General features: G+C 44.0%; 1 protein-coding gene across 1 annotated transcript in view; it reads left to right on the top strand.

Moving 5' to 3' along the window:
- VPS13C (vacuolar protein sorting 13 homolog C) overlaps positions 1-24566 on the top strand; it is a 548274-nt gene that overhangs the window by 69049 nt on the left and 454659 nt on the right. The window contains exons 11-13 of the mRNA XM_073619118.1: positions 6728-6787; positions 7165-7224; positions 7467-7547. Of these exons, the coding sequence (XP_073475219.1) occupies positions 6728-6787; positions 7165-7224; positions 7467-7547 (201 nt within the window). The remainder of the gene's footprint in view (positions 1-6727; positions 6788-7164; positions 7225-7466; positions 7548-24566) is intronic.

Genomic DNA, 24566 nt, shown 5'->3' with positions numbered 1-24566 from the left:
GAAGGAGCCTGTTAATTATATATTTACTGGCGCATTCCTCTGCTCTCCATCCTGACAGATCGGCGGGGGGGGGGGGGGGGGGGGGGATGGACTGGCGGAGGACACCGGAGAGAGGGAGGCGGACACTGGGGACAGTCGGGGGTGATAGGCGCAGCTGTGCCGGCAGTTACAAGCACCAATCTCCCTGTATAGCTTTCAGTAAAGCATCTTACAGCTGCGGGAGGGAGAGGAGGAGAAGAAGCGGCTGTCGGCTGCTTTATTGAAAGCTATACAGGGAGATCAGTGCTTGTAACAGCCCGCACCGATCACCTGTGAGACTGCCCGGCCCCCCTGCTGAGTTGAGGATGCCTGGTCCGATTACAACAGGTATCGGATCAAGCATTGGAGCATTTGCATGAGTACTGATACTCATTGCAAAAGCTTGGTATCGGCACCGATGCAACTCTAATTGCAAGAAAACAAGGAAAAAGAATGATGGCTAAGGGTGATAGACTGCAACAGTGATATTTTGAAGTCATGATGATAGGGCCATCAAAAAAAAAAAAAAAAACAATTGCGAAAGCAATAAGTATATTAGTTTAATCTGTGTTCTAAATTAAGTAGCCACTGTGAAAACAAACAGGTCTGCCATGTGATTGTTTTGTTCTGTAAATGTCACACGTCACAAATTCTTATTTTGTATTCCTAGGTGTTCTTTAAGCCAACACACATACATACAATATTACAATGCCCATGAGTAAAACTAGTTGATATTACACAACAGTTCTTAGATGACTAATGTATTTTGTCTGCATAAGCCAGGGGTTGGCAACCCCCGGCACTGGTGCTGCAAAAGCCTCTTTTGCTGGCACTCGACTCCCTCCCCATCAGCAGAGCAGCGCAGGGAAGTGTCAGTGAGACACTAATGCATTCCTATTTCAGAATTCCCCACACCGCACCTACACTGAGGAGGATGCACTGTGCCCCCACACATTGTAAAAGATGGGAAACTGTTTGGTTCTCTAACTTTGCTGTAGCTGTGATCATTAGCTTTTGTGATGGGGAAGAGATTGGGTGCAGTTCTGCTGGGGGGGGGGCGCAGCAGTCCCTGTTTCCAGGAGGAGGAGGACTGTCATTGGCCACTGCTAAAGCCAGTCACAGTTCTGCTAGCCCCGCCCACCACTGGAGGAAGATGACTTGCTTGGTTGCCACTACCAATCTCAGGAAGAAGGGCTTTCACTGTGATTGTGGTTTTCTCAATTGGGTGGCATTACTGTTGAGCTTCTGGGAACTTTTGTGACATTATTCCCGAACCTTTGCGTCCCTTACTACTGATCCCCTGCACTCCTGTGTCCCTTTAAGCCAGAGCCAGTATTCAGCGCAATGAAAAAATCACACTCAACTTTTCCTGTGGCACAGAGCGCCGCACTTTTTCTCAGCTGTCTCTCTCCTTTCACCACTCTGCATACCATAGATGAGAAGAGGGTACAGCGGTGGAGCAGATGAGCAGGAGGGGTTCAGTGGTGGGACAGATGAGCAGGAGGGGTTCAGTGGTGGGACAGATGAGCAGGAGGGGTTCAGTGGTGGGACAGATGAGCAGGAGGGGTTCAGTGGTGGGACAGATGAGCAGGAGGGGTTCAGTGGTGGGACAGATGAGCAGGAGGGGTTCAGTGGTGGGACAGATGAGCAGGAGGGGTTCAGTGGTGGGACAGATGAGCAGGAGGGGTTCAGTGGTGGGACAGATGAGCAGGAGGGGTTCAGTGGTGGGACAGATGAGCAGGAGGGGTTCAGTGGTGGGACAGATGAGCAGGAGGGGTTCAGTGGTGGGACAGATGAGCAGGAGGGGTTCAGTGGTGGGACAGATGAGCAGGAGGGGTTCAGTGGTGGGACAGATGAGCAGGAGGGGTTCAGTGGTGGGACAGATGAGCAGGAGGGGTTCAGTGGTGGGACAGATGAGCAGGAGGGGTTCATTGTTGGGACAGATGAGCAGGAGGGGTTCATTGTTGGGACAGATGAGCAGGAGGGGTTCATTGTTGGGACAGATGAGCAGGAGGGGTTCATTGTTGGGACAGATGAGCAGAAGGGGTTCATTGTTGGGACAGATGAGCAGGAGGGGTTCATTGTTGGGACAGATGAGCAGGAGGGGTTCATTGTTGGGACAGATGAGTAGGAGGGGTTCAGTGTTGGGACAGATGAGAAGGTGATTCAGTAGTGAGACAGAAGAGCATGGGGATACAGCGGTAGAGCAGATGTGCAGGGAGGTACAGTGGTGGGGCAGATGAGAAAAGGGGGTACATTGATGGGGCAGATGAGCAGGGGAGTTACAGTGGTGGGACAGAAGAGCAAGGGGGTACAGTGGTGGGGCAGATGTGCAGGAGGTACAATGGTGGAAGGGATGAGAAGGGGGTTCAGCGGTGGGACAGAAAAGCAGGGGGTTACAGTGATGGGGCAGATGAGCAGGGGGTTATAGTGGTGGGGCAGATGTGCAGGGGGTTATAGTGGTGGGGCAGATGTGCAGGGGGTTATAGTGGTGGGGCAGATGTGCAGGGGGTTATAGTGGTGGGGCAGATGAGCAGGGGGGTACAGTGGTGAAACAGATTTGCAGGGGGGACAGTGATCTGAGGTGTGTAGGTGCAGGAATTGGGGCTGATCTGAGGCGTGAGAGTGCAGGATGTTAATTTCTTACTTCTAAAGTAGTTTACAGCATTTACTTTATAAAAAATCCTTTTCGTGATTGAGAGTGTGAAGTTAACTTTTTTTGTTATAAGATCGGCACAATCAATTTCTTTGAAAACATTTTTCGGCACAATGTGCTCAAAAGGTTGCCTACCCCTGGCCATAAGCATATCCATGAAAAGAGAAAGAGAAAAGAAACAAACCAACAAAGCCTGTTTTGAGAATAACCCAGTATTAGTGCCCTAAAAGAATAAACATCATTCCCTATTATATACTAGTATACTAGGGTTATGTAATGTTACTAGTTTACATGCAAATAATGCATCTTCTAAGAGTCTGATGTTTTGACCTATCTGTTTCTTATTTTTTTGAATTGATGTGTACAGTATATAGATAGATCTTGTTTTCCAAACAAAGATACATTAATACATTATAAAGTTTTCCCAGAGCACTATGTGTTTTCTAAGAGACAATACCAGTAAAGATTAAGACCTCAGATAAATCTGTCTGATAAGGAATGAATGAGTGTGATAAGTCACTGCTCTAACTCATTCACATATTGAGCTATTCAAGTGGTTCTAAAGTCTAAATTTTCGGCATTAAAGAGGAACTGCAGTCTGCTCACATAATTTGTAATAAAAACATCTTTGCCATTCTGAAGCTTCCCTCCAACCACTTTTCATATTATTTTATGTATACTGTGATTCTGTACTGTGAATGCTGAAGCTGCTGCCTGTTCCCTTTCTGGATTTGCACAGAGGCATGCCTGCAGCTCTCATTGGCCCTTGTATGACTCACCCCCCCTCCTTCCTGGCAAACATTCAGGAGGGCGAGAGAGAGCTGTGCATGATGTCATAAGCCTAGGCTTTTTACTAGACAAGAATCAGGAAGTGGGCTGCATAAGGTTTTTACTGGCAGAAACAAAATGTTTTACTATCCAAAGTTAATACAACAAGGGCAGAAGATTAAATAGATGGAAAGTTGAAAAAAATGACTGAAGTTCTACTTTAAGGTCCCCCCCCACCACCTATTCTACCCACCCTAAACATCTACCTGACTCCTCTAACTGATCCTGTGCTGTCCTGGCTGTCAGAGGTGGGTACTTCCTGGATTCACAGGAGACACCGAGAGCAGTGGGAGCCATAGGCTTCTGTTGCTGTCAAATTGTGAAGTGGGAGTGGGGGAGTGGCTTGCCATTGCTGTATGTGTCTATGGACCCACACAGCCCTGCACGGAAACGCGCACGCATGGGTGCCCCCCATTGCATCCAGATTGCTAAGGGAGCACCCAAAGGAAGGAGGTAATTTTTTCAATTATTTTTTCTATCTATCTATCTATCTATCTATCTATCTATCTATCTATCTATCTATCTATCTATCTATCTATCTATCTATCTATCTATCTATCTATCTATCTATCTATCTCTATCAATAAGTCCAAAAACGACCATCCAAGTGTCAGTGAATAAGTATAAAATCCTCATAAGTTGAACTTCCACCAAACAATCAAAATGATCCCGTGCCTTCACACAACTGCTTAGTGCTCACAGAACTCTCACCTCCTATGCAGTGATGAATCCAGCCTTAGGGACACTTTTATAGATGTTAGCGATCTTCAACCTCCAGGCTCCAAGCTACTGGCTCTTGCTGTATCACTCAGGGTTCCAGATTACATGTAAACATGAAATGAATGCCTCCCATAGTGTAAATTGAAAGCTTACATCAAAAAATAGTTAAAAGCGCAATGGAATAAAACAACGGCGTTAGAATACCTCTCAAGTCACTTCTGGTCCGCGATTCACTCCGGCCATGCCCTAAGCGTTACGTCTCGTGATGAAGTCCCTTATTCACTGACACTTGGATGGTCATTTTTGGACTATAATATTGTGTGTGTATATTATCATAAGAGGGACCACACTTTAGATTACTTTAAAATGCAAATGAATTAAGGTTAAAAAAAAACTTCTGCCTTTACCTTCACTTTTAAAGTAATACTAAAGGTGTTTTTATTTTAATTTAAAAAAAAAAAAAAAAAAAAAAAGTAGGTTATGCTTACCTGTGCTGTGTAAGCATATTGCACAGCACGGACCATTACCTCTTCCTTTGCAAAAAAAACCCTTCTGTCTTCAGCCCCTTTAAAGCAGAACTCCGGGATTTTCAAAAAATCCCCCATTAGTACACTTCCCCCCCTCCCCATGAAACAGTTATTACATTTGTGAAATTTCTAATCGTTTAAGAGATATGTCTTATTGAATTTTCAGGAAATCAGCTCTGTGATTCAAAAAATGCAGCCTGTATTCTGGCAGGGACAGTGATTGCTTCATATCCTCTTATGTCTCTCTCTAAACTGAAATCAGACTACATTTACCATGAATCCTTCAGATTGTAATGAATTTGGGAGGTACACTAGGCTTGTACATGTAAATGTGAACTCGCCCACTTCAACATAAATCACACCCCTCATTCTGCAGCCAGCAAGCCATGCTATTCAGTAACACACGGTATGATAGGTTACAGCCTTATAAATGCAAAGCATTTTAATATGAATGGATATTAAATAATAATTAAATGCATTTAATATAAATGCAAACCAGTGGAACTTGTCAGGGACCACCAGTGCCGATTTATCGGTGCCCATCAGTGCGGTGTCACCTGTGCCAGATTATCGGTGCCCATCAGTGTGGTGTCACCAGTGCCAGATTATCGGTGCCCATCAGTGCGGTGTCACCAGTGCAGATCATCGGTGCCCATCAGTGCGGTGTTACTAGTGCAGATTATCGGTGCCCATCAATGCAGAGCGCATCTTGGGCTGACAGGTCTGTATGTGAAAATAACGCTTTTTGTACAGCCCCGTCTCCCTGCACCGGAATCGTGCTAGACGGCACAGAGCACACTGTTCCAATGTGCAGGGAGGCGGGGCTGTAGGGCGAGCGGTGCATTCACATACAGACCTGTCAGCCCGAGATGCGCTCTGTCCCGATTATCTGTAACTATCTCCGCACTGCAGAGAGTTGGCGGGCGGTGGCGTGTAGGGGGGCACCTCTTGGTTCGGAGTGCTGGTAGGGAGGAGGAGGGGGGTGCAGAGGAGGACGACACCACCTCCTATGGGCAGCACAGAGCAGGAGCTCTGAGACCCCCTCCGCCCACTACAGCGAGCCAGGCGGAAGTACAACTCCCTGCTCTTTTTCAGAGGACTACAAGGGGGCGTGTCAGACTGATGGCTGAGGTTACTGGAGGGATAGCAGCCAGCGGTCTTGCAAACAGGAAATCACCAGGTAATAACGGTTCTTCAGCAAGTTCAGCAGGCTATTGCAGAGGAACTATAGAGCTCAGAAGAACATGGATGACATAGTTGGTGAAGGTAGGAGATCAGCAATGAGAACATGGAAAAAAGTTTTTGCCGGAGTTCTGCTTATTTTGCTATTATTCTGCTATTTGAGTCTCTCGGCCCTCTCCTTCTCTTTCTTTCTCCTCACTGTACATGGAGGAGAGAGCGGGGGGCAGGGCTGAGTCACGCTGTGTGTTTCAATAGACACGTAGCGCCCCGCTCGGTGTTCAGTCCACACAAATGCCCCCCATAGCAAGCTGCTTTCTATGGGAGTGCTCGTAAGGGGACAGGAGCCATTGGCATCGGTGAGGGACCCCAGAACGGAAGGATCCGGGCTACTGTGTGCAAAACCGTTGCACAGAGTAGGGAAGAATGAGATGTTTGTTATTTAGAAAAATAAAAAAAGTTTTGCCTTGTACAATCACTTTAAGTAAAGTAAACAATATTATTTTTACAACAGGCAATAGTGGGGACTGTGAAATAGACTCAAAAGCTGCAGTTGCCTTCTACCAAGCCAGCTACTTGATATACTTATGCAATATTTATTACTTACTGCCCTATTTTAGTGTTTGAACCCTGACTATATTAAATAGAATAAAACAAATAATTGACACAAATGTATCCAAACCATTATTCAGTAGCTTGAACATAGTTTCTCCACATTTTTTGTGTCAGTTGTTTTTACATGTCGAACAAAAAGACATAAGGCCATTGCATCATTTTTAACATGTTCTCGTATTCACAGATTAGTGATGCCAATCTTCCAGTATCTGTAGGAATAACACTGGCTGAGCTGAGCCTTCAGGTACCTTTTGCATGTTTGTTATAATGTAAATGAAAGAAGTTAATTTTTTTTTTTTTTTAATTTATAACTGAGCATTTTACCAGCACTTTAGATTGTTATGTTATGCTGAGTTTACCACAGTGGGTTATTAGTTCCTGCTTTAAAAACATTTGTGCTGCTTATTCTAAGGGCAAATGTTCCAACATGGTAGAGTGCCTTTTTAAGCAGTGTGATTTTATGAACCTCATTCTACTTAACCTAAGCATGTTATACAATTTTCTTATTTTAGCTGAATAAATCTTCCTCAAAGTATTATTGCAATTATTATTTGTGTTGTAAGTTTTCATGGGGTTATTTTGTCTTTTTTTTTTTTTTTTTCTCTTTTTGCCTTGCGACAGACCTCAAATGAGTCGTGGACACCATGTATACTAAATGAAGCATGTAAAACGATATATAAGGTAAAAGTCCTATGTCTGTATTGCTAATTATAATACTAATTATTACATATTCTGAATGTATGAGTTATGTTTTTGTGTCCTTTAAATTATTTGATTGATATTATATAATACATTAAAGTGTGTGTAAACCCTAAATTTATAATTATGTGTGGCATTAGATATCATTGCATCTATGTATGTACTGTGTTAATAAACACTGTATAAATACTATTATTGTGTTGTTTTTTTTTTTCCTTCTATAGTTGGTCTGTCTGGATAGCTTCAGCACCTACTGGAATGTGAACAGCAAAATGTATTACCACCTTACTGTGAAGACTATCCTGGTAAATAAACTTATTCTGTCAAGAAGTGTTACTGAAGAACTGTGCTGAAGTTTTTTATTGTGTGCTTGTGTCTCTCTGACTATTCTAGCCTTATGTAATCATTTTTGTTGAGGACAGTAGAAGCATTTACTCTTCGGTCTGCTGGCATTAAAGGCTCATTCACACTATGCTTTTCTGTTGTGGAGCTTTAATGCTCAATAAGTTAGGTAAGAGCAGCTTGCTTAAATGAATGGGCTGCCAACCAACTAGGACAACAAGAATCAACATGGAGTATTCTTTTACAAGGCAGCACACCACAATGAATGGTAGTGTTGGAATACTCTGAAATTCATGTGCATCAGAGGTGTGTTGGATTAGTGCGTTGAGGTGCCATTGAAAATCTACTACTCTACAATGCGCTAATGCATGTAACGTGTTGTGATAACGTGCACTATTGCAGTGCACGCACTGGAGAAACATAATGCTTAGTGTTCCTCTTGTTAAGTGGGTCTGTGTATATAGATGCTGGCTGACTGAATCACTCACCAGCTTTTTATACTTTATATCTCTTTGGGACTATGACAGTCACGTTGCCCATTAAACTAGCAATTTTGGCTCAACAAGAGGAAAAACAGATTTGTCTTCAGGACAAGGGATCTGATGGTGAATGCAGCGAACACCCTGGGATCAGTGCTCTGATCCATGCTTTCCCTCCGCTTAAGCTCTTACCCTGTTTACTTTGAAGGTTAGAAAGTCGGAGCATTTCAGTCATTCTAAAAGCTCTGGATTGGCCTTGCAGAGCGGGTTGTGGTTCTACAAGTAACATGTTACATCCTAAATATGGGTGTAACGTGTTATTAAGGGTGAACTTCTCCTTTTAAGTTGCACTATTTCTAGATGGACTTGACAGATTGTTGAGCAGGCCTATGAGTTGCAAGCTAAAGTGCCTCTTTTTTTCTTTTGAAGCCCACTTCACCAGAACATTGAGTACTTTTTGGAATTTTTGTCATCAGGCTTCTGTGTCTCAGATATGTAGGCCTGCAAACTGGTTGTCTGTTCACAAATTATATATTTTTTTTTTTTTTAGTTTTACAAGGTCAATATATCTGTTTTAAAGTCCCTCAATGGATGATGGAGAAAATAGGCATCTGCCATAAAATCCTTTTCTCTGAATCAATTGAGGAGCACTGCCCCCTCCCCTCATATGCTGCTTTCCTCTTTGGACTGCCTGGTACAACTGAGCAGTTGTAAGGTGGCTGGATTTCTGTTTCTGTGTGACTCCGTTTCTCCTGAATACAGCAGTATAACCCTTGGTTTCTTGTTACCATAATACTGCGTTCTTCAATATACTCAGAGAAAATAATTTTATGGCGAATACAAAGATCCTATTTATGGCAGAAGAGACTATGTATGAAATGTTTATTTCCGCTTTAATTACATAACTGGTAACAATACATTATTTTTGTTTTTAATACATTTTTTACGCTGAACTAATGGCAAATGGACAGTAAAATCTAATGAATGAGGATTACTAGGACTGGAGCAGATGTGGCAACCAAGTGGCTTTCTAGCTTTCCTTTTTAAAAGCTCTGCACAGTTGCTCCAGATGCTGTCTGCTTTAGTTTTACTACCCCCCCCCCCCCCCCAAAGTCTATCTGTCTGCCTGTTCCTTTGCAAGATTTTCTGCTGATTTTCAGTCACCTGCACAATTTTTAAGTGGAATGTTGTATGAGTAACTGCAGCAACTATATCTGTTGCTATGTGTAATGTCTTAACTGATATTAATTAACCATCCATTTTTTTTTCCCATCCACACCTTATGCATATATAAACTGCATGATCTTAGTCGTGTGTAATCAGGTGTTACTGTTGAACATGTTAGCCTAATAGCTATGTAATCACTGTAGTTTAATGTGTAACCTTTATCGTATATAAGGTGCTAGGAAGCTGTCCATATATTAACGAAACCTACTTTACAATTTGTTGCCACGTCCCCAGTGTTGCAGACAAATTCTTTCTCACATGGGACTTTAGGGTAGCCAAATGAAACAGATATTGTATAAAAATATATGTTTTATTTTTACAAAATAATAAAACAAAGTATAAAAATACATGCAATGCTTTAGTATTTTTTTTTTTTTTTTTTAGTTCTTTTGATGATTTTTACAATACTCCTATGCATCCTCAGGCAAGGTATTAAAATTTTACATACCCAGGAACCAACCATAGCCAGCCACTAGGAAAAACCACCATCAATGTTCAGAAATACTAGGCCATTCTGCCTGATCGAGTGGGATGTGGCTAAGCATAAACTGCTATTATAAAACGTGTGTATGCATAAGTAGACTCACCTCCCACACGCGTATCAACTTCAAGACCAGACTGAAGTTGATTTTCTTCTGCTTTTTCTTACCAGACCAATCCCCTTCCCATGTATAATGAATACCATATGGTGCCAGAGAGTGCCTTCAGCCTCTGCATTCTCTACCCCGGCTATGCTGTAATCCAAAAGCCTGGTAAGCTAAGATATTGGCCATGTCTTCTGTAGTGGAAAGCTAGTTACAGTGCCATATCCCACAAATACATGTTCCTCTTTCTTAAATTTTGAATAACTTACTGAATCTAAGATTTCCATTAAATGGAATGTGGAATTCAAAGCAAATATTTAAATACACATTTTATATTATTTATATGTTTAGTTTATCTGACAATGGATTTGAAACTCTTTGCAGTCAAACTTGTGATTTATACACCTGGTAATCCAGGAAATTGTGAAGTAGTAAATCAGGACCAGGAATTAGTGCAGCTCTCCTCCTGGCTGTGCATTGTTTGACACAAATGTGTACAGTGTCTTAAAGTATTCACACCCCTTGAAATTTTCCACATTTTGTCATAATACAATCAAACGTAAATGTATTTTTATATTATTATTATTTAATATAATTATTATATATTTTAAATGTATTTTATTGGGATTTTATGTGGCACACAAAGTGGCACATAATTGTGAAGTAAAATTATATTTATTTGTAAAAAATTTTGAAAATCATTTATGTGAAAAGTGTGGCATGCATTTGTTTTCAGCCCCTCTGGGTCATCATTTTGTAGAACCACCTTTTGCTGCAATTACAGCTGCAAGTCATTTGCGCATGTCTCTACCAGCTTTGCACATCTAGAAAGTGACATTTCTCTTTCGTTCATTGACAGACACAGCGCTTCCTTATTCAGAACCATAGGGTTATATCGCCCCCTACAGGAGTAGGACACAAGGCAGAAAAAAGATTTGGCTACGCCTATGGGCAGTCCTAGATGGTATACATCCACCTCTCTGTTATAGGCCTCCAGTATTTTTCTGCCTAGTCAGAAGTAAGGACCTAGTTCCCCATCTGGGATCTCTGGTCCTGGCAATTTTTTGCTTTTTAAACATTTACTTTTTTTTTTATCCTTTGAGAGCTACAATCATCTTGCCGAACTGGGCGACGCGCTGTGTTTCTAGATCCAGTGGCACCCCAGTCCGACCTAGAACTAGCTAGGTCAGCTGCGGCGTAGCCACTGGTCGGCAAGTTAAAAGCCTCACGAGGTCGCCTTCGACGGGGTCTCGGCCTGAGTTGCAGCGTTCCTCCTGGCCGACAGCTCCCTATTTTGATGGTGAGGAGGTTCTGTCTGGAGGGGCGCCTGTCCATTTCCTGGTATGGTGAGTACATGTCCCCACTCTCCCCTTGGATGGGTTTGGGGTGGACGCGGGCCCCTCCCTGGGTTGGTCAGACCTGTGGGTTACCCTCCCCCAGATCCCCTCTACCTGGGGTTGGTGGTCCTTGTGGGTCCTCCTGGTGACCTTCCCTCCCCCCCTGCGTCCCCTCCATCCTCCCCCATTCCATATGGGGTAGTGTGGTGCAGTGGTTGGTTTTAGGGGCTGGTGTTATGCATGGTACTGGTGTGGGGGGTCTGGGGGTCCGGTGCCTGGATCCATTCTCCTCTTGTAGCGTTTGGCTGGGCTCCAGGGATCCCTCCTGGGTCCTTGGGAGCCTCTTGAGCGCGGCCAGCGGCCATTGTGCTGTAGTCAGCGCCATTTTCTTGGTGTCTGCATGTTTTCCTATGGCTGGTAGCCATGTTTGTGTAGTCCGGCGGCCGTGATATGTTGGTCTGGTGTGCTCATGGAGCGGCGGCCATTGCTGTGAAGCCCTGGAAAGCGTTTTAGCTGTGGGAGCTCCTCCTTTTTACCCGGTGCTGACTGGTGGATTGTTCTTCCTCAAATGCTACGTGGAGCAGTGCTATACCTGAGGCAGCGGATTCTACACTGGCGGGGTCGTGAGTCAGTGGGGTCCCTTCCTCTCTCTGCCGCAGCTGTGGGGTGTCCTGGTGTTCCGGTGGTGCTACCTGCGTGGAGCGTGTCCCATAGCAGTGATCGCACTTGGTTTGGTGAGTCCCCCCTTCATCCCCTATGGAGTCTCAGTAGCAGATTTCCCCACCTGACCCCCTCTCAGGGGCTGCAAGTCCCTCGGGGTCCCAGCCATAATTTGACGCACTGACAGCGATCCTAGAGTCCTTTACCACTGGACGTGGAAAGCGTACATTTCCTGGTGAGAGCCGATTGGCGTTCACCCTCGTTCTTTTTCGGTGGCTTGGACTTTGACCTTTCTTCAACGGGGTGTCAACGGGGTGCAAAAATCGGCTTCGAGTACCATGAAGAGCCAGGTGTCGGCCTTGGTGGTCTTCTTTCAGTGTCCTTTGGCCTCGCACTCCCTGGTGCATACTATTTTTTAAAAAATTTTTTTTATTTTTGTTATTCAAGGGGTTCGACATCTGGTTCCACTGCTGCGGTCTCCTCTACCGCCATGGGATTTGAACTTGGTGCTTTCAGTTCTCCAGAAGTCTCCCTTTGAAAATATTCTGGAGATTTCCCTGCTTACTCTGTCTCAGAAGGTGGCCTTTTTGGTGGCTATCACCTCTGCTCGCAGGGTGTCGGAGCTGACGGCGCTATCTTGTCGTACGCCTTGTGTTGCCTTCCCTGTGCCAGTTTTTCACAAGTCCTCTATTAACAATGAATAATGTCCCTCGTGGTAGCCCCGTCACAATGGCCATCGCCGCTGACCCAAAAAAGGGAAAAAAAAAAAAAACCCCTTTCCCCCACCGATGAAGGCTCCCATTTTTCCTACACTACACTGTTGATGTTTTTTGGGTGAGTGGGTAATACCCCATACTCGGTCACATAGGGGGGTAGGGGCTGAGATCTGGGGGGCCCCCTTTCTTAGAGATTTTCCAAATTCCGATAAGCCCCCTGCCCGCAGATCCCCCAAACCACAGCCCAGGGTTGAGGGGAAGAGGCCCTTGTTCAGACCCCCCCCCCCATGTTGAGGGCATGTGGCCTGGTATGGTTCAGGGGGGAGCTGCCCCCCCCCCCCCTTTTTCCCAGGCCTGCCAGGCTGCATGATTGGATAAAGGGTATGGTACATTGTTAACGTTGCCTCTGAGGACATGTCACAGGTCGGATCAGTTAAGATGCTGATACGACTTCCATTAAATTCAATGGGCTGAAATTGGACCCAAGTAGGACCAGTGTATTGCAGGAACCTTTTGAAAAGTCAGACCGACACGAGTTGGACCAGTTAAGACTGCTCTCATAGGGAAACATTGATTTTTGCATGTCATGCGACCTGCTCTCCAAGTCAGAGCACATTTCACACCAGTGTGAACTGGGCTTAAAAAGTTAGCGTGACAAAAATGGGAGCATGACTAAGGCTGACTATACATTATGCAATTTTCTTTTCTTCATCCATGGGTTGAAGGAAAGAAAATTGCTCAATTCCCCTATCAAGACAGTCAGTGTTGATAGTGGAATCCTTCCCTCTGCATTGTTGTATTCTGACAATGAGAGGTTCTCAAAATACAATAATCACTGCTGGCTGAAACAGCCAGCGGCAGTGATCATACACAGAAAAAACAGGCTAGTTGGACTGAAGTTGATCGATCTACAAGAATACCACTTCATCTGTTTGCGCCTACTTTAAAGCGGAGTTCCACTCAAAAGTGACTCATTTGTCTCTTCTCCCTCTCTGGTGCCACAATTGGCACCTTTCGGGGGGGGGGGAGGGGGGACAGGATACTTATCATTGACAGGTATCCTGTTACCACTTCCGGGAGTCCGGGCCGCGGCCCGTGACATCGCCGCGGGGCTCCCTCCTCCTCCTCTCCCCGTCACCGAGCCAGTAGGAGAGAAGAGTGGGGCCTTGCGCATGTGCAGTAGGGTTCCTGGCGTGGAGCCGTAAGGCTTAAACTGCCGGGTACCCTTAGCCGCAATGGTGGCGGCAGCCCCCGACAGCTGATCGAAACATCAACTGCGGTGCCGACATTGCTGGACTCCTGGACAGGTAAGTGTTTTATTGTTAAAAGCCAGCAGCTGCAGTATGTGCTTTTAAGTTTTACTTTTTATTTTTTTTTGGGCGGAACACCGCTTTAAAGAAGAATTTGCTTAATAACTTAAAACCAGCAACTGTCAAAACAATAAACTTTGGTCAGGACTGCATACAATGTGTTTGAGTGCAGGAGTAAGTAACCTAAAACACCAGTGTACAGAGTGCACAAGTCAGGATGATAATGGGGGGGAGGGGTGTAGGGAGAGAGAGAGTGAGAAAGAAAGGGAGAAAGAGTGGGGGGGAGATATGAGGGGGAGAGAAAGAAAAGATTCTCTATGGCTCTACAAATCCCATTGTAGCAGGCTCTTATTCCTCAGCTCGCCACACGCAGCATGAGGAGGTGTCCACCAAAGGGATCACCACAACTTGTCAGCCTCCCCCCCCCCCCCCCCCCCCAATATCCTTAGTTGTCGGTAGGGGCAGAGAAGGAGACATACCTGTTGTTGCAGGGCGATGGAGGGGGTAAGGTTATCACTGCAGGGTAGCATGGAGGACTGGTCTGCCAGTGCAGGGTGATTTGGGGGGGGGGGGTGGCGGCAATGACGACAAATCTGTCACTATAGAGAAGCAAAGGAGGCAGGTGTGTTAGTGCAGGGTGGAGGAATAGACAGAACTGTCAGTGCAGGGTGTAGTGGTGGGGACTGATCAGTGATTGATCTGACAGTGCAGGTTTGAGATGCTCCGGTCCCTTCTCAGTCCCAGCTGTGTCGTCGTCCTCTCAGCTGCTTCCTCCTCTCTCAATCCCTCTCTCCCTCTCCTCCAGCACCAGTTTTCCATTCTCTGTCCCTCCATCTCTGCCTGGCTCCCCCCACACAATCACAGCCTGATGGGTCCCCCTCACCTCAGACTTTCAGTTTGTTCTTAGTCATTGTCAGCAGGGCAGAAGCTGGAGGAGGTGGAGCAGGTCAGATCTGAAGGAAGAATTTACATTCTCCTTTTCTCTGAATTCTGGGGGCTCTCTGCATATATGTCACTGGTTGCTAGATGCCAGGCTGTCCTAGTAACCAGTAATTTGACTGTGGAGAGTACGACTGAGCCTCGGGAGATGAGACAGGACTACTGGTATTTGTGTGAGTGACTGTAATTAAACCACAGGGGCAAAGTCATCAGTACATTTATAGACTGTTGTCAACACTGGCAGGGATCTGCCAGTGCTGTCTTCATCCAGGCTGGTTCTTCCCTGGTCTTAGAGTCCCTGGTGCTGCCATCTTGACTGTGGGAAGCTGGCTGTGACTTCATGATGTTTCACAGCTGGCTCCCTACTACATATGCACAAGACGCTCTGGCCTTTCTGAATTGTCCCACAGCCTCCTTGAACCAGGTGATGTGTCCCAGGAGGTTGTGTGGAGTTGAGGAGGTAGGGGTTAACTTCCACTATGTGGAAATGGGACCTGGTACCTTCTAGAAATAAGTACCCGCTAGGTTCCAATTTAGGTAGAGGAGTGGAAAGAGGAAGATCAGCGGAACTTATGTTAAGTTTTTACTGTGGTACAGAGCAATGTAATGGTTTAAGTCCTCATTTTATTTGGAAAACCAATTTTGTTTGTGTAAATATATAAAATTTTGCACATTTTGGAAGCACTCACCTGTGCTTTGTAAATACTTTTTTAAACTACAATGCAGACTTACGCCTGCAGATAGGCCTTTCTGCTGCATTATAACTTATCTTAACGTAAGGACTTATCAGTGTGACAAGTCTGTCTGTTGCTTATGCCTTCATTGTCTATCATAAAGTGAAAATGAACATATTTCTGTATGTTCAAAAGATGAATGTTTCTCTTGTCCAGCTGGATTTTGTTTATGTATTTCTCATTTTTATGTAGTGCAAAAATATTTCATAGTCTGTTACAAGTATGTAGAACAGCTTTATATCAGTTGCTTCCTGCCAAAGTAGCTCACAATTCATGTAAGTAGAGACCCTTATTACACATACCAGGACCAATTTGGCTGGAAAACAACCTATCGGTATGTTTTGGACTGTGCTAGGAAAACTAAGTAAAAAGGTAATGTTCAAACTCCATGTAGAAAGTGTCATTGGAGGGATTCAAACTTAATCAGCGATGCTAATCATTGAGCCACCTTTTTTGTTAAATGGGAGACACTGAAGTTCCTGTTCTGAGCCTTCACTAGTTATGTAAAATTCTGAAATATCTTTGGGACATGTAGTAAAAAATTGCTCATTTGCTTCAGAGGAGCTTATTTGAAGCCAAGGGGACCTGCATCTTATCTCCAGAAGATTGTGAAGTTGGGATGACCCTAAAAATGCAACTACGTTATTCCTCCTGAGCACAATCTGCCATATTGCTGTGCAAGTTATTATAATATCTGTCTGCCTTCTGGCAGCATAATGACTCCTGTATGATATAATGTCAGGCCACCCTTATCAACCTGTAATAAAAGGCACCTGTTTTCATATGTATCTTAGAAACTTGGCATTATGGATCTATATAGTTCAGTTTCTATAAAAGCAAGTGGTCATCTGCCTAGTGAGGAAGATTAATTCCGGTTAAGTCCTTAAATCTGAAGACAAATTGTTTGTATTTATCTCTGTTTGGACATGTCCATCTGTCTGTCGTTTCATGCATACATTGCCTTTGATTTGAACTAAGGGCCCGAGTACAGTGAGATCCAAACTCCTCAGCTTCTAGCCATAGTCAGACTAGTATATAAAGGTAGAGCTAGAACACAGCAGTGTTTTTTCACCCTTTTTACCTTTGGTGGAACCCCTGAAATAATGTTCAAATTTACAGCTGGTGTGATCAGCGAGCTGTGATATATCCACAATTATTTTAAGTAATAGCATTAAATAAAACATGTACTTTTTTTTTTTTCTGAGTAGAAGCTCAATTCTGGGTTTAACCGGAGATAAGCAGTATACAGGGGGCAGCCGGGCAGAGCACAGGAGGTCAGGAGGACACAATACAGTGGGGACAGCAGGGTACAATAGGGGACAATACATGGGGCACATCATAGGGCACACAGCAAAACATGGGGCACATCATGAGGTATTCAGCAGGGCACAGGGAACATTATGGCACTCACAGCAGGGCATTGTGCACATCATGGGTTGCATCAAGGGACACACAGCAGGGCACATGATGCATTACAGGGCTCACAGCAGAGCATGGGGCACATTAAGGGGCACACAGCAGGGACACAGGGCACATTATGAGGCTCACAGCAGAAAATGGAAACATGGGGCACACAGCAGGACACAGGGCACATTACGGGTTTCACAGCAGAACACTGTGCATATTTAGGGGTATACAGCAGGACACAGGGCACATTACAGTGCTCACAGAAGGGTGTGGGGCACCTTACAGTGCTCACAGCTGGGCATGGGGACACAGCAGGGCATTGGGCACATGGGAGGGCACATCACAGGCTCACAGCAGGGCAAGGGCAAAACGGCAGGGCTCATCACAGGCTCACAGCAGGGCATGGGGGACACGGCATGGCATGGGGAACATCACAGGCTCACAGCAGGGCATTGGGGACATGACGGGGCACATCACAGGCCCACAGCAGGGCATGGGGCACACCGGTACACTGTAGTAGCAACTTCTTTCAAATGCAGAGTGGCGCGGGAGGTCACAAGCTGTTGAGGTGGACGGGAGGAGATGCTGGCGTGGAGCAGCGCAAAGAGAGAAGACTTCTTACAGCCACTTCCCTTGCTACTCTGCATGTGTTGGTTGAGACCCGAGCTACCTGTCGGCTGCCTGGGATTGACAGGTAGATCGCCACAGAACCCCGGTTGAGAAACACTGGACTAGAGGAACATGGTCCAAAACGGGTAGATCAATAGCAGATGACAGGCAGAATTAGAATAGTGAGACCAACCACAGTCCCTCTTGTCAAGCACTGAATGAATGTTGAGATGTCTCTTAAGCACTCCTTATGGCTGCCAGGTGTGCAGGTGAAGCATGACAGTCTCTAGCACCAGGAGGTGTGTACTGTTTAAAATGAAAGGTTTTATATAAATAGTAAAGTTTACAGTGTATATGCATGTATATATGTGTGTGATATATAAAAACACACAGTTGTGCTCATATGTTTACATACCCTGGCAGAATTTATGATTTCTTGGCCATTTTTCAGAGAAAATGAATAATAACACAAAAACATCTTTCACTCATGGTTAGTGTTTGGCTGAAGCCATTTATTATCAATCAACTGTGTTTACTCTTTTTAAATCGTATTGGCAACAGAAGCAACTCAATTGACCCTGATCAAAAGTTTACATACCCCAGTTCTTAATACCGTGTATTGTCCCCTTTAACATCAATGACAGTTTGAAGTCTTTTGTGGTATTTGTGGGTGAGGCTCTTTATCTTCTCAGATGGTAAAGCTGCCCATTCCTCTTGGCAAATGAAGCAAGGATTGGCAGTGTGTGCAAAAACACTTGGTCTGTCCAATCCAATATATCAAACAAAAGAAAACCTGGTGCACAAGGCACAGTATAACCCCTCAGGATTTTGAATGACAGACCAAGTGTAGAATAAAAAAGTATTTTATTAGGTATTCACAATATATAATTACAGTATCAAAAAAATATTTTTTTAACATAAAAAATGTTAATATCAGCGTTATACTCAGTATACATAAATAGGCATAAAACTTAGCTGCCCTATATAGAGGTTTAGGCTAGCAGGAGTCCATGCTGTAAATGATGCCTGACATGTTTTGGACGATGACGTCCTTCCTCAGAGGCTTAGTGTCACCTAAAACAATCGTGTTGCGTTGTTTGTTTTTCTATAATATAAATATGATAGAAATTAGTATATACAGATAACAATATAGGTGAAAATAGATCTCTCATTCGAATTACACTTTCAGCATCGGACAACACGCTAAAACATAGTTCATAACAATAGGACAATGGATTATCGTACTTACACAGGCAGGTTAACCGATGCTAGACACATAGGGAGATGGAATTTTATCTGTACTCCTCCTTGGCCCGCGGACAGCCAAAGACAGCTCCAAGATGGTAATCAGGGGCAAGTAAATAAGCCACAGCGGCACAGCATAGGAGACAGGGCAATGGAGTCCACTGCAAGAACACCTAGCCGGGGGAGGTAAAAACCAACCACAGCTGACTGGCCACAACTGAGTATATACCACAGTTGATTGATGTATGTGTCTCTAAATTTAAACAAAAAACAAGTGCCAAGGCAGTGTGGGTGCAATGCTTAGCACTATATGTATGAATGTACTAAAGTATATAGAAATATATAAAAAGTTAGATAGATATAGCGAACCATGATAGTAAAAAAAGGAGTACATACATCAATCAGTATCTAGTAAGAAGACAAACTGGTCTATACTCCCAATAGCATTGGATGGTGCTAGTAACATACCTCTGGACTGTTTGCTTGTTTGAGAGAGAATCCTGCAGCATAACACAATTAAAATGATTGTCCAAAGCTAGAGGAATGGGTTGTATAGAGGCAGGTAAGTACAGCTGTGATTGCTAATAAGCAACCAGAGTCAGCTGAGGCCGGGATCAACACACGCCGCGGTGAGGTAAGCGCGGCGGTGTGATATGGTATTCTCAGACGAAGCGGGGGCGGAGCAGCATCCCTAATTCGATACCTGCAAAGGGAAGTCGGCGGGCAGAGATCAGTCTGGCAGCAGTGGAACTAGGGGTAAGCTGGCCAGGGCAGGGATGCAGGGCGCTGCCGTATATTATGTCCAAAATGGTGACCCGAGCCGTCACGTTTGGTACAGGTAGTGACGATCTGTCTCTCCCATCAGAGGGTAAACATCACGACGCCCATCTTGGTGCACCCTGCACTTGGCTGCTGTAAGCCAGCAGCGGACGTCTTGTTACACCCAGCCCATACAGTCCGGGCTGGGTATAACAAGATGACCACTGCAGCCGAGTGCAAGTGTACCAATATGGGCATCGCAGCATACTTACTAGATGCTATGTTAAATGACATGAATAATGAGAGCCAAGAAAGGATTTTGCAATGCTATATGCCATATACAGTGGGGTCGGAAAGTATTCAGACCCCCTTAAATTTTTGACTTTGTTATATTGCAGCCATTTGCTAAAATCATTTAAGTTCATTTTTTTTCCCCATATTGACAGAAAAACACAGAATTGTTGACATTTTTTGCAGATTTATTAAAAAAGAAAAACTGAAATATCACATGGTCCTATATATTTAGACCCTTTGCGCTCAGTATTTAGTAGAAACACCCTTTTTATCTAATACAGCCTTGAGTCTATTTGGGAAAGATGTAACAAGTTTTTCACACCTGGATTTGGGGATCCTCTGCCATTCCCTCTTGCAGATCTTCTCCAGTTCTGTCAGGTTGGATGGTAAACGTTGGTGGACAGCCATTTTTAGGTCTCTCCAGAGATGCTCAATTGGGTTTAAGTCAGGGCTCTGGCTGGGCCATTCAAGAACAGTCACGGAGTTGTTGTGAAGCCACTCCTTCGTTATTTTAGCTGTGTGCTTAGGGTCATTGTCTTGTTGGAAGGTAAACCTTTGGCCCAGTCTGAGGTCTTGAGCACTCTGGAGAAGGTTTTTCGTCCAGGATATTCCTGTACTTGGCCGCATTCATCTTTCCCTCGATTGCAACCAGTCATACTGTCCCTGCAGCTTAAAAACACCCCCACAGCATGATACTGCCACCACCGTGCTTCTCTGTTGGGACTGTATTGGACAGGTGATGAGCAGTGCCTGGTTTTCTCCACACATACCGCTTAGAATTAAGGCCAAAAACTTCTATCTTGGTCTCATCAGACCAAAGAATCTTTTTTTCTCACCATCTTGGAGTCCTTCAGGTGGTTTTTTTAGCAACCTCCATGCGGGCTTTCATGTGTCTCGCACTGAGGAGAGGCTTCCGTCTGGCCACTCTGCCATAAAGTATAAGTAGATAGATCCGCGCTTAGGACAGAATGAGAGCTGCTGCCAATCTCTAATTAGTACCCCTAGGGGTCTAATTACATAATAGGTAAGTAAAATGAGAATAAAAACGGCGCTGCCCTCTATAATATTATTAGAGTAGATCATATATTTAGAGATGACTAAAGTTTCAAAAAACACCATTACTTTAAAGACTACTGAATAAGGTGCATCCCCTCAGCACCCCCTCCTATCCAGACCAATTTTCAGCTTTCAGCCGTGAGGACCGCACAGAGCAGAGGAATGGAAGCAGCTTTGGAGTGAACATCATCCACCCTAAAGCACCCACTCTGTCGCTTGGTACCCCTGCAGGGGTGATTATTTCTGGTGAGTGGGGTAGCACTGGGGGGCGAGCACTTCAAGTCACCTTATGAAAAATCGCACAGAAGTCACTGCGGTGTATCCTCCAGGGTGAAATAAACAGCACTTACAGCTGAACTCTGTTCTCCCCACCTGGTTTACAACACTCTTTTCTGCATGGATTATATATAAAAACTTTTTAGAAATCAACTATATCACCTGTTACAAACAAAGGAAATTGGAATTAACTGAATATTTATTTTTTTATTGTAATTTATGCACAGGGAGTGATTTAATTGTATTATAATTTAGTTTGTCACATATTAGGACACTTTACGTTTCACAAGCGCCATACTGTCCCAATATTTTTGAACATTGGAGTCCAACACAACCCCACTTATTTCTTTGCACATATATATATGGAAGTGGCAACACGTACATTACACTGATAATAAATTTCACACTTACTCTTTACTATTCAAAAAATTTTTTTGGGCGCCATTTTGTCCCAAAATTTTTGAACTCTGGGGTTAATTTCATAAAATAATTTTTTTGCACCTCTTTTTTCGCACAGCTCACCATAATAATTTTCTTCACTCATTTATTATACTCCAATTTGGATAACATTTTTACCCCGCTGAGGGGATGCACCTTATTCAGTAGTCTTTAAAGTAATGGTGTTTTTTGAAACTTTGGTCATCTCTAAATATATGATCTACTCTGGTTTAGACTGTATTAAGTTTTGATATTGGTGGAGCTTTTATGCATCGGAGTCATTTGGATTTAGGTCTGAATCTTATGACATTTTTTTCCTGTTACTTAATAATATTATAGAGGGCAGCGCCGTTTTTATTCTCATTTTACTTACCTACTCTGCCATAAAGCCCCAACTGGTGGAGGGCTGCAGTGATGGTTGACTTTCTACAACTTTCTCCCATCTCCCGACTGCATCTCTGGAGCTCAGCCACAGTGATCTTTGGGTTCTTCTTTACCTCTCTCACTAAGGCTCTCCTCCCCTGATGGCTCAGTTTGGCCGGACAGCCAGCTCTAGGAAGGGTTTTGTTCGCCCCAAACGTCTTCCATTTAAGGATTATGGAGGCCACCGTGCTCTTAGGAACCTTAAGTGCAGCAGAATTTTTTTTCATGATTCTCATTTGCTCTGACATGCACTGTGAACTGTAAGGTCTTATATAGACAGGTGTGTGGCTTTCCTAATCAAGTCCAATCAGTATAATCAAACACAGCTGGACTCAAATGAAGGTGTAGAACCATCTCAAGGATGATCAGAAGAAATGGACAGCACCTGAGTTAAATATATGAGTGTCACATCAAAGGGCCTGAATACTTAAGACCATGTGATATTTCAGTTTTTCTTTTTTAATAAATCTGCAAAAATGTCAACAATTCTGTGTTTTTCTGTCAATATGGGGTGCTGTGTGTACAATAATGAGGAAAAAAATGAACTTAAATGATTTTAGCAAATGGCTGCAATATAACAAAGAGTGAAAAATATAAGGGGGTCTGAATGCTTTCCGCCCCCACTGTAGCATTGCAAAAACCTTCCTTTCCTCTCATCATTCATGTCATTTATTATGCAATTGCCAATTGGTGCTACATTTCAGTGCCTGCCCATAAGTGTCGCCTATCGGTTCCATCTATCATTGCCCATAAGTGTCACCTATCAGTGCCAGCTATCACTGCCCATAAGTGCCGCCTATCTGTGCCAATAAGTGCTGCCTATCAGTGTCATCTATTAGTGCCCATAAGTGTAGGCTATCAGTGCCTATCAGTCAAACTGTCACATGGCGTTAAAAAAAAAGTGAGTACTTGGGAAAAAAAGTATCAGTATTTGTACTCGGTCTTACAAAAGTGGTATCGGGACAACCCTAATTTGCATAGTAATGGCTTTCTTCTGGCGACTCAACCATGCAGCCCATGCATCTTTCTTCAAGTGCCTCCTTATTGTGCATCTTGAAACAGCCACACCACATGTTTTCAGAGTCCTGAATTTCATCTGAAGTTATTTGTGGGTTTTTCTTTGCATCCCTAACAATTTTCCTGGCAGTTGTGGCTGAAATGTTAGTTGGTCTACCTGTCCGTTGTTTGGTTTTCAACAGAACCCCTCATTTTCCACTTCTTGATTAGAGTTTGAACACTGCTGATTGGCATTCTCAATTCCTTGGGTTTCTTTTTATATCCCTTTCCTGTTGTATACAGTTCAACTACCTTTTCCTGCTTATCCTTTTTGACAATTCTTTTGCTTTCCCCATGACTCCGAATCTAGAAACGCCAGTGCAGCACTGGATGAAAGATGCAAGGGTCTGTCAGGAGTCCAGAAACACACTGACCTTTAATACACACACACACACACACACACACACACACACCCCAATTACAAGCAAACAGATCACAAGTGAGAATGGTTACATTTAATAGCCGTTCAAACCCCTTTGTGTCAACTTGTGTGCATGTTATCAGGCCAAAATCACCAGGGTCTGTAAACTTTTTTTGATCAGGGTAATTTGAGTAGTTTCTGTTGCCATTTGATTTAAAAAGAGTATACATAGTTGATTAATAATGGCTTCAGCCAAACGCTAACCGTAGTTGATTAATAATAAATGGCTTCAGCCAAACGCTAACCATGAGTGAAAAAAGTTTTTGTGTTATATTCTCTGAAAAATGGCCAAGAAATCATAATGTCTGCCTGGGTATGTAAACTTATGAGCAGAACTGTGTGTGTGTATATGTGTGTATGTATATGTATATATGTATATATATATTATAATACCAAAAGTAGTAGGACGCCTGTCTTTACACATAAAGTTTAATGGCCTCCCGGTCTTTTTCGGTAAGGTTCAATATTGAGTTGGCCCACCCTTTGCAGCTATAACAGCTTCAACTTCTGAGGAGGCTGTCCTCAATGTCTGTATGGAGCTTGCTTTGTGCACTGGTCATTTGGTGGAGGGAGGATTATGGTGTGGGGTTGTTTTTCAGGGGTTGATCTTGGCCCCTTAGTTCCAGTGAAGGGAACTCCTAAGGCGTCGGCATACCAAGACATTTTGGACAATGTCATGCTCCCAACTTTGTGGGAACAGTTTGGGGATGGCCCCTTCCTGTTCCAACATGACTGTGCACCAGTGCACAAAGCAAGGTCCATATAGACATTACGTGATCGAGTTTGGGGTGGAGGAACTTGACTGGCCTGCACAAAGTCTTGACCTCAACCCGATGGAACACCTTTGGGATGAATTAGAGCGTTGACTGCGAGCCAGGCCTTCTTGTCCACATCAGTGCCTGACCTCACAAATACGTTTCTGCAAGAATGGTCAAACATTCCCATAGACCCACTCCTAAATCTTGTGGACAGCCTCCCCAGAAGAGCTGAAGCTGTTATTGAACCCTACGGA

Source organism: Aquarana catesbeiana, linkage group LG03, assembly GCF_042186555.1.
Source record: "Aquarana catesbeiana isolate 2022-GZ linkage group LG03, ASM4218655v1, whole genome shotgun sequence".
Lineage (NCBI taxonomy): Eukaryota > Metazoa > Chordata > Amphibia > Anura > Ranidae > Aquarana > Aquarana catesbeiana.
This window is presented reverse-complemented; position numbering and strand designations above follow the sequence as displayed.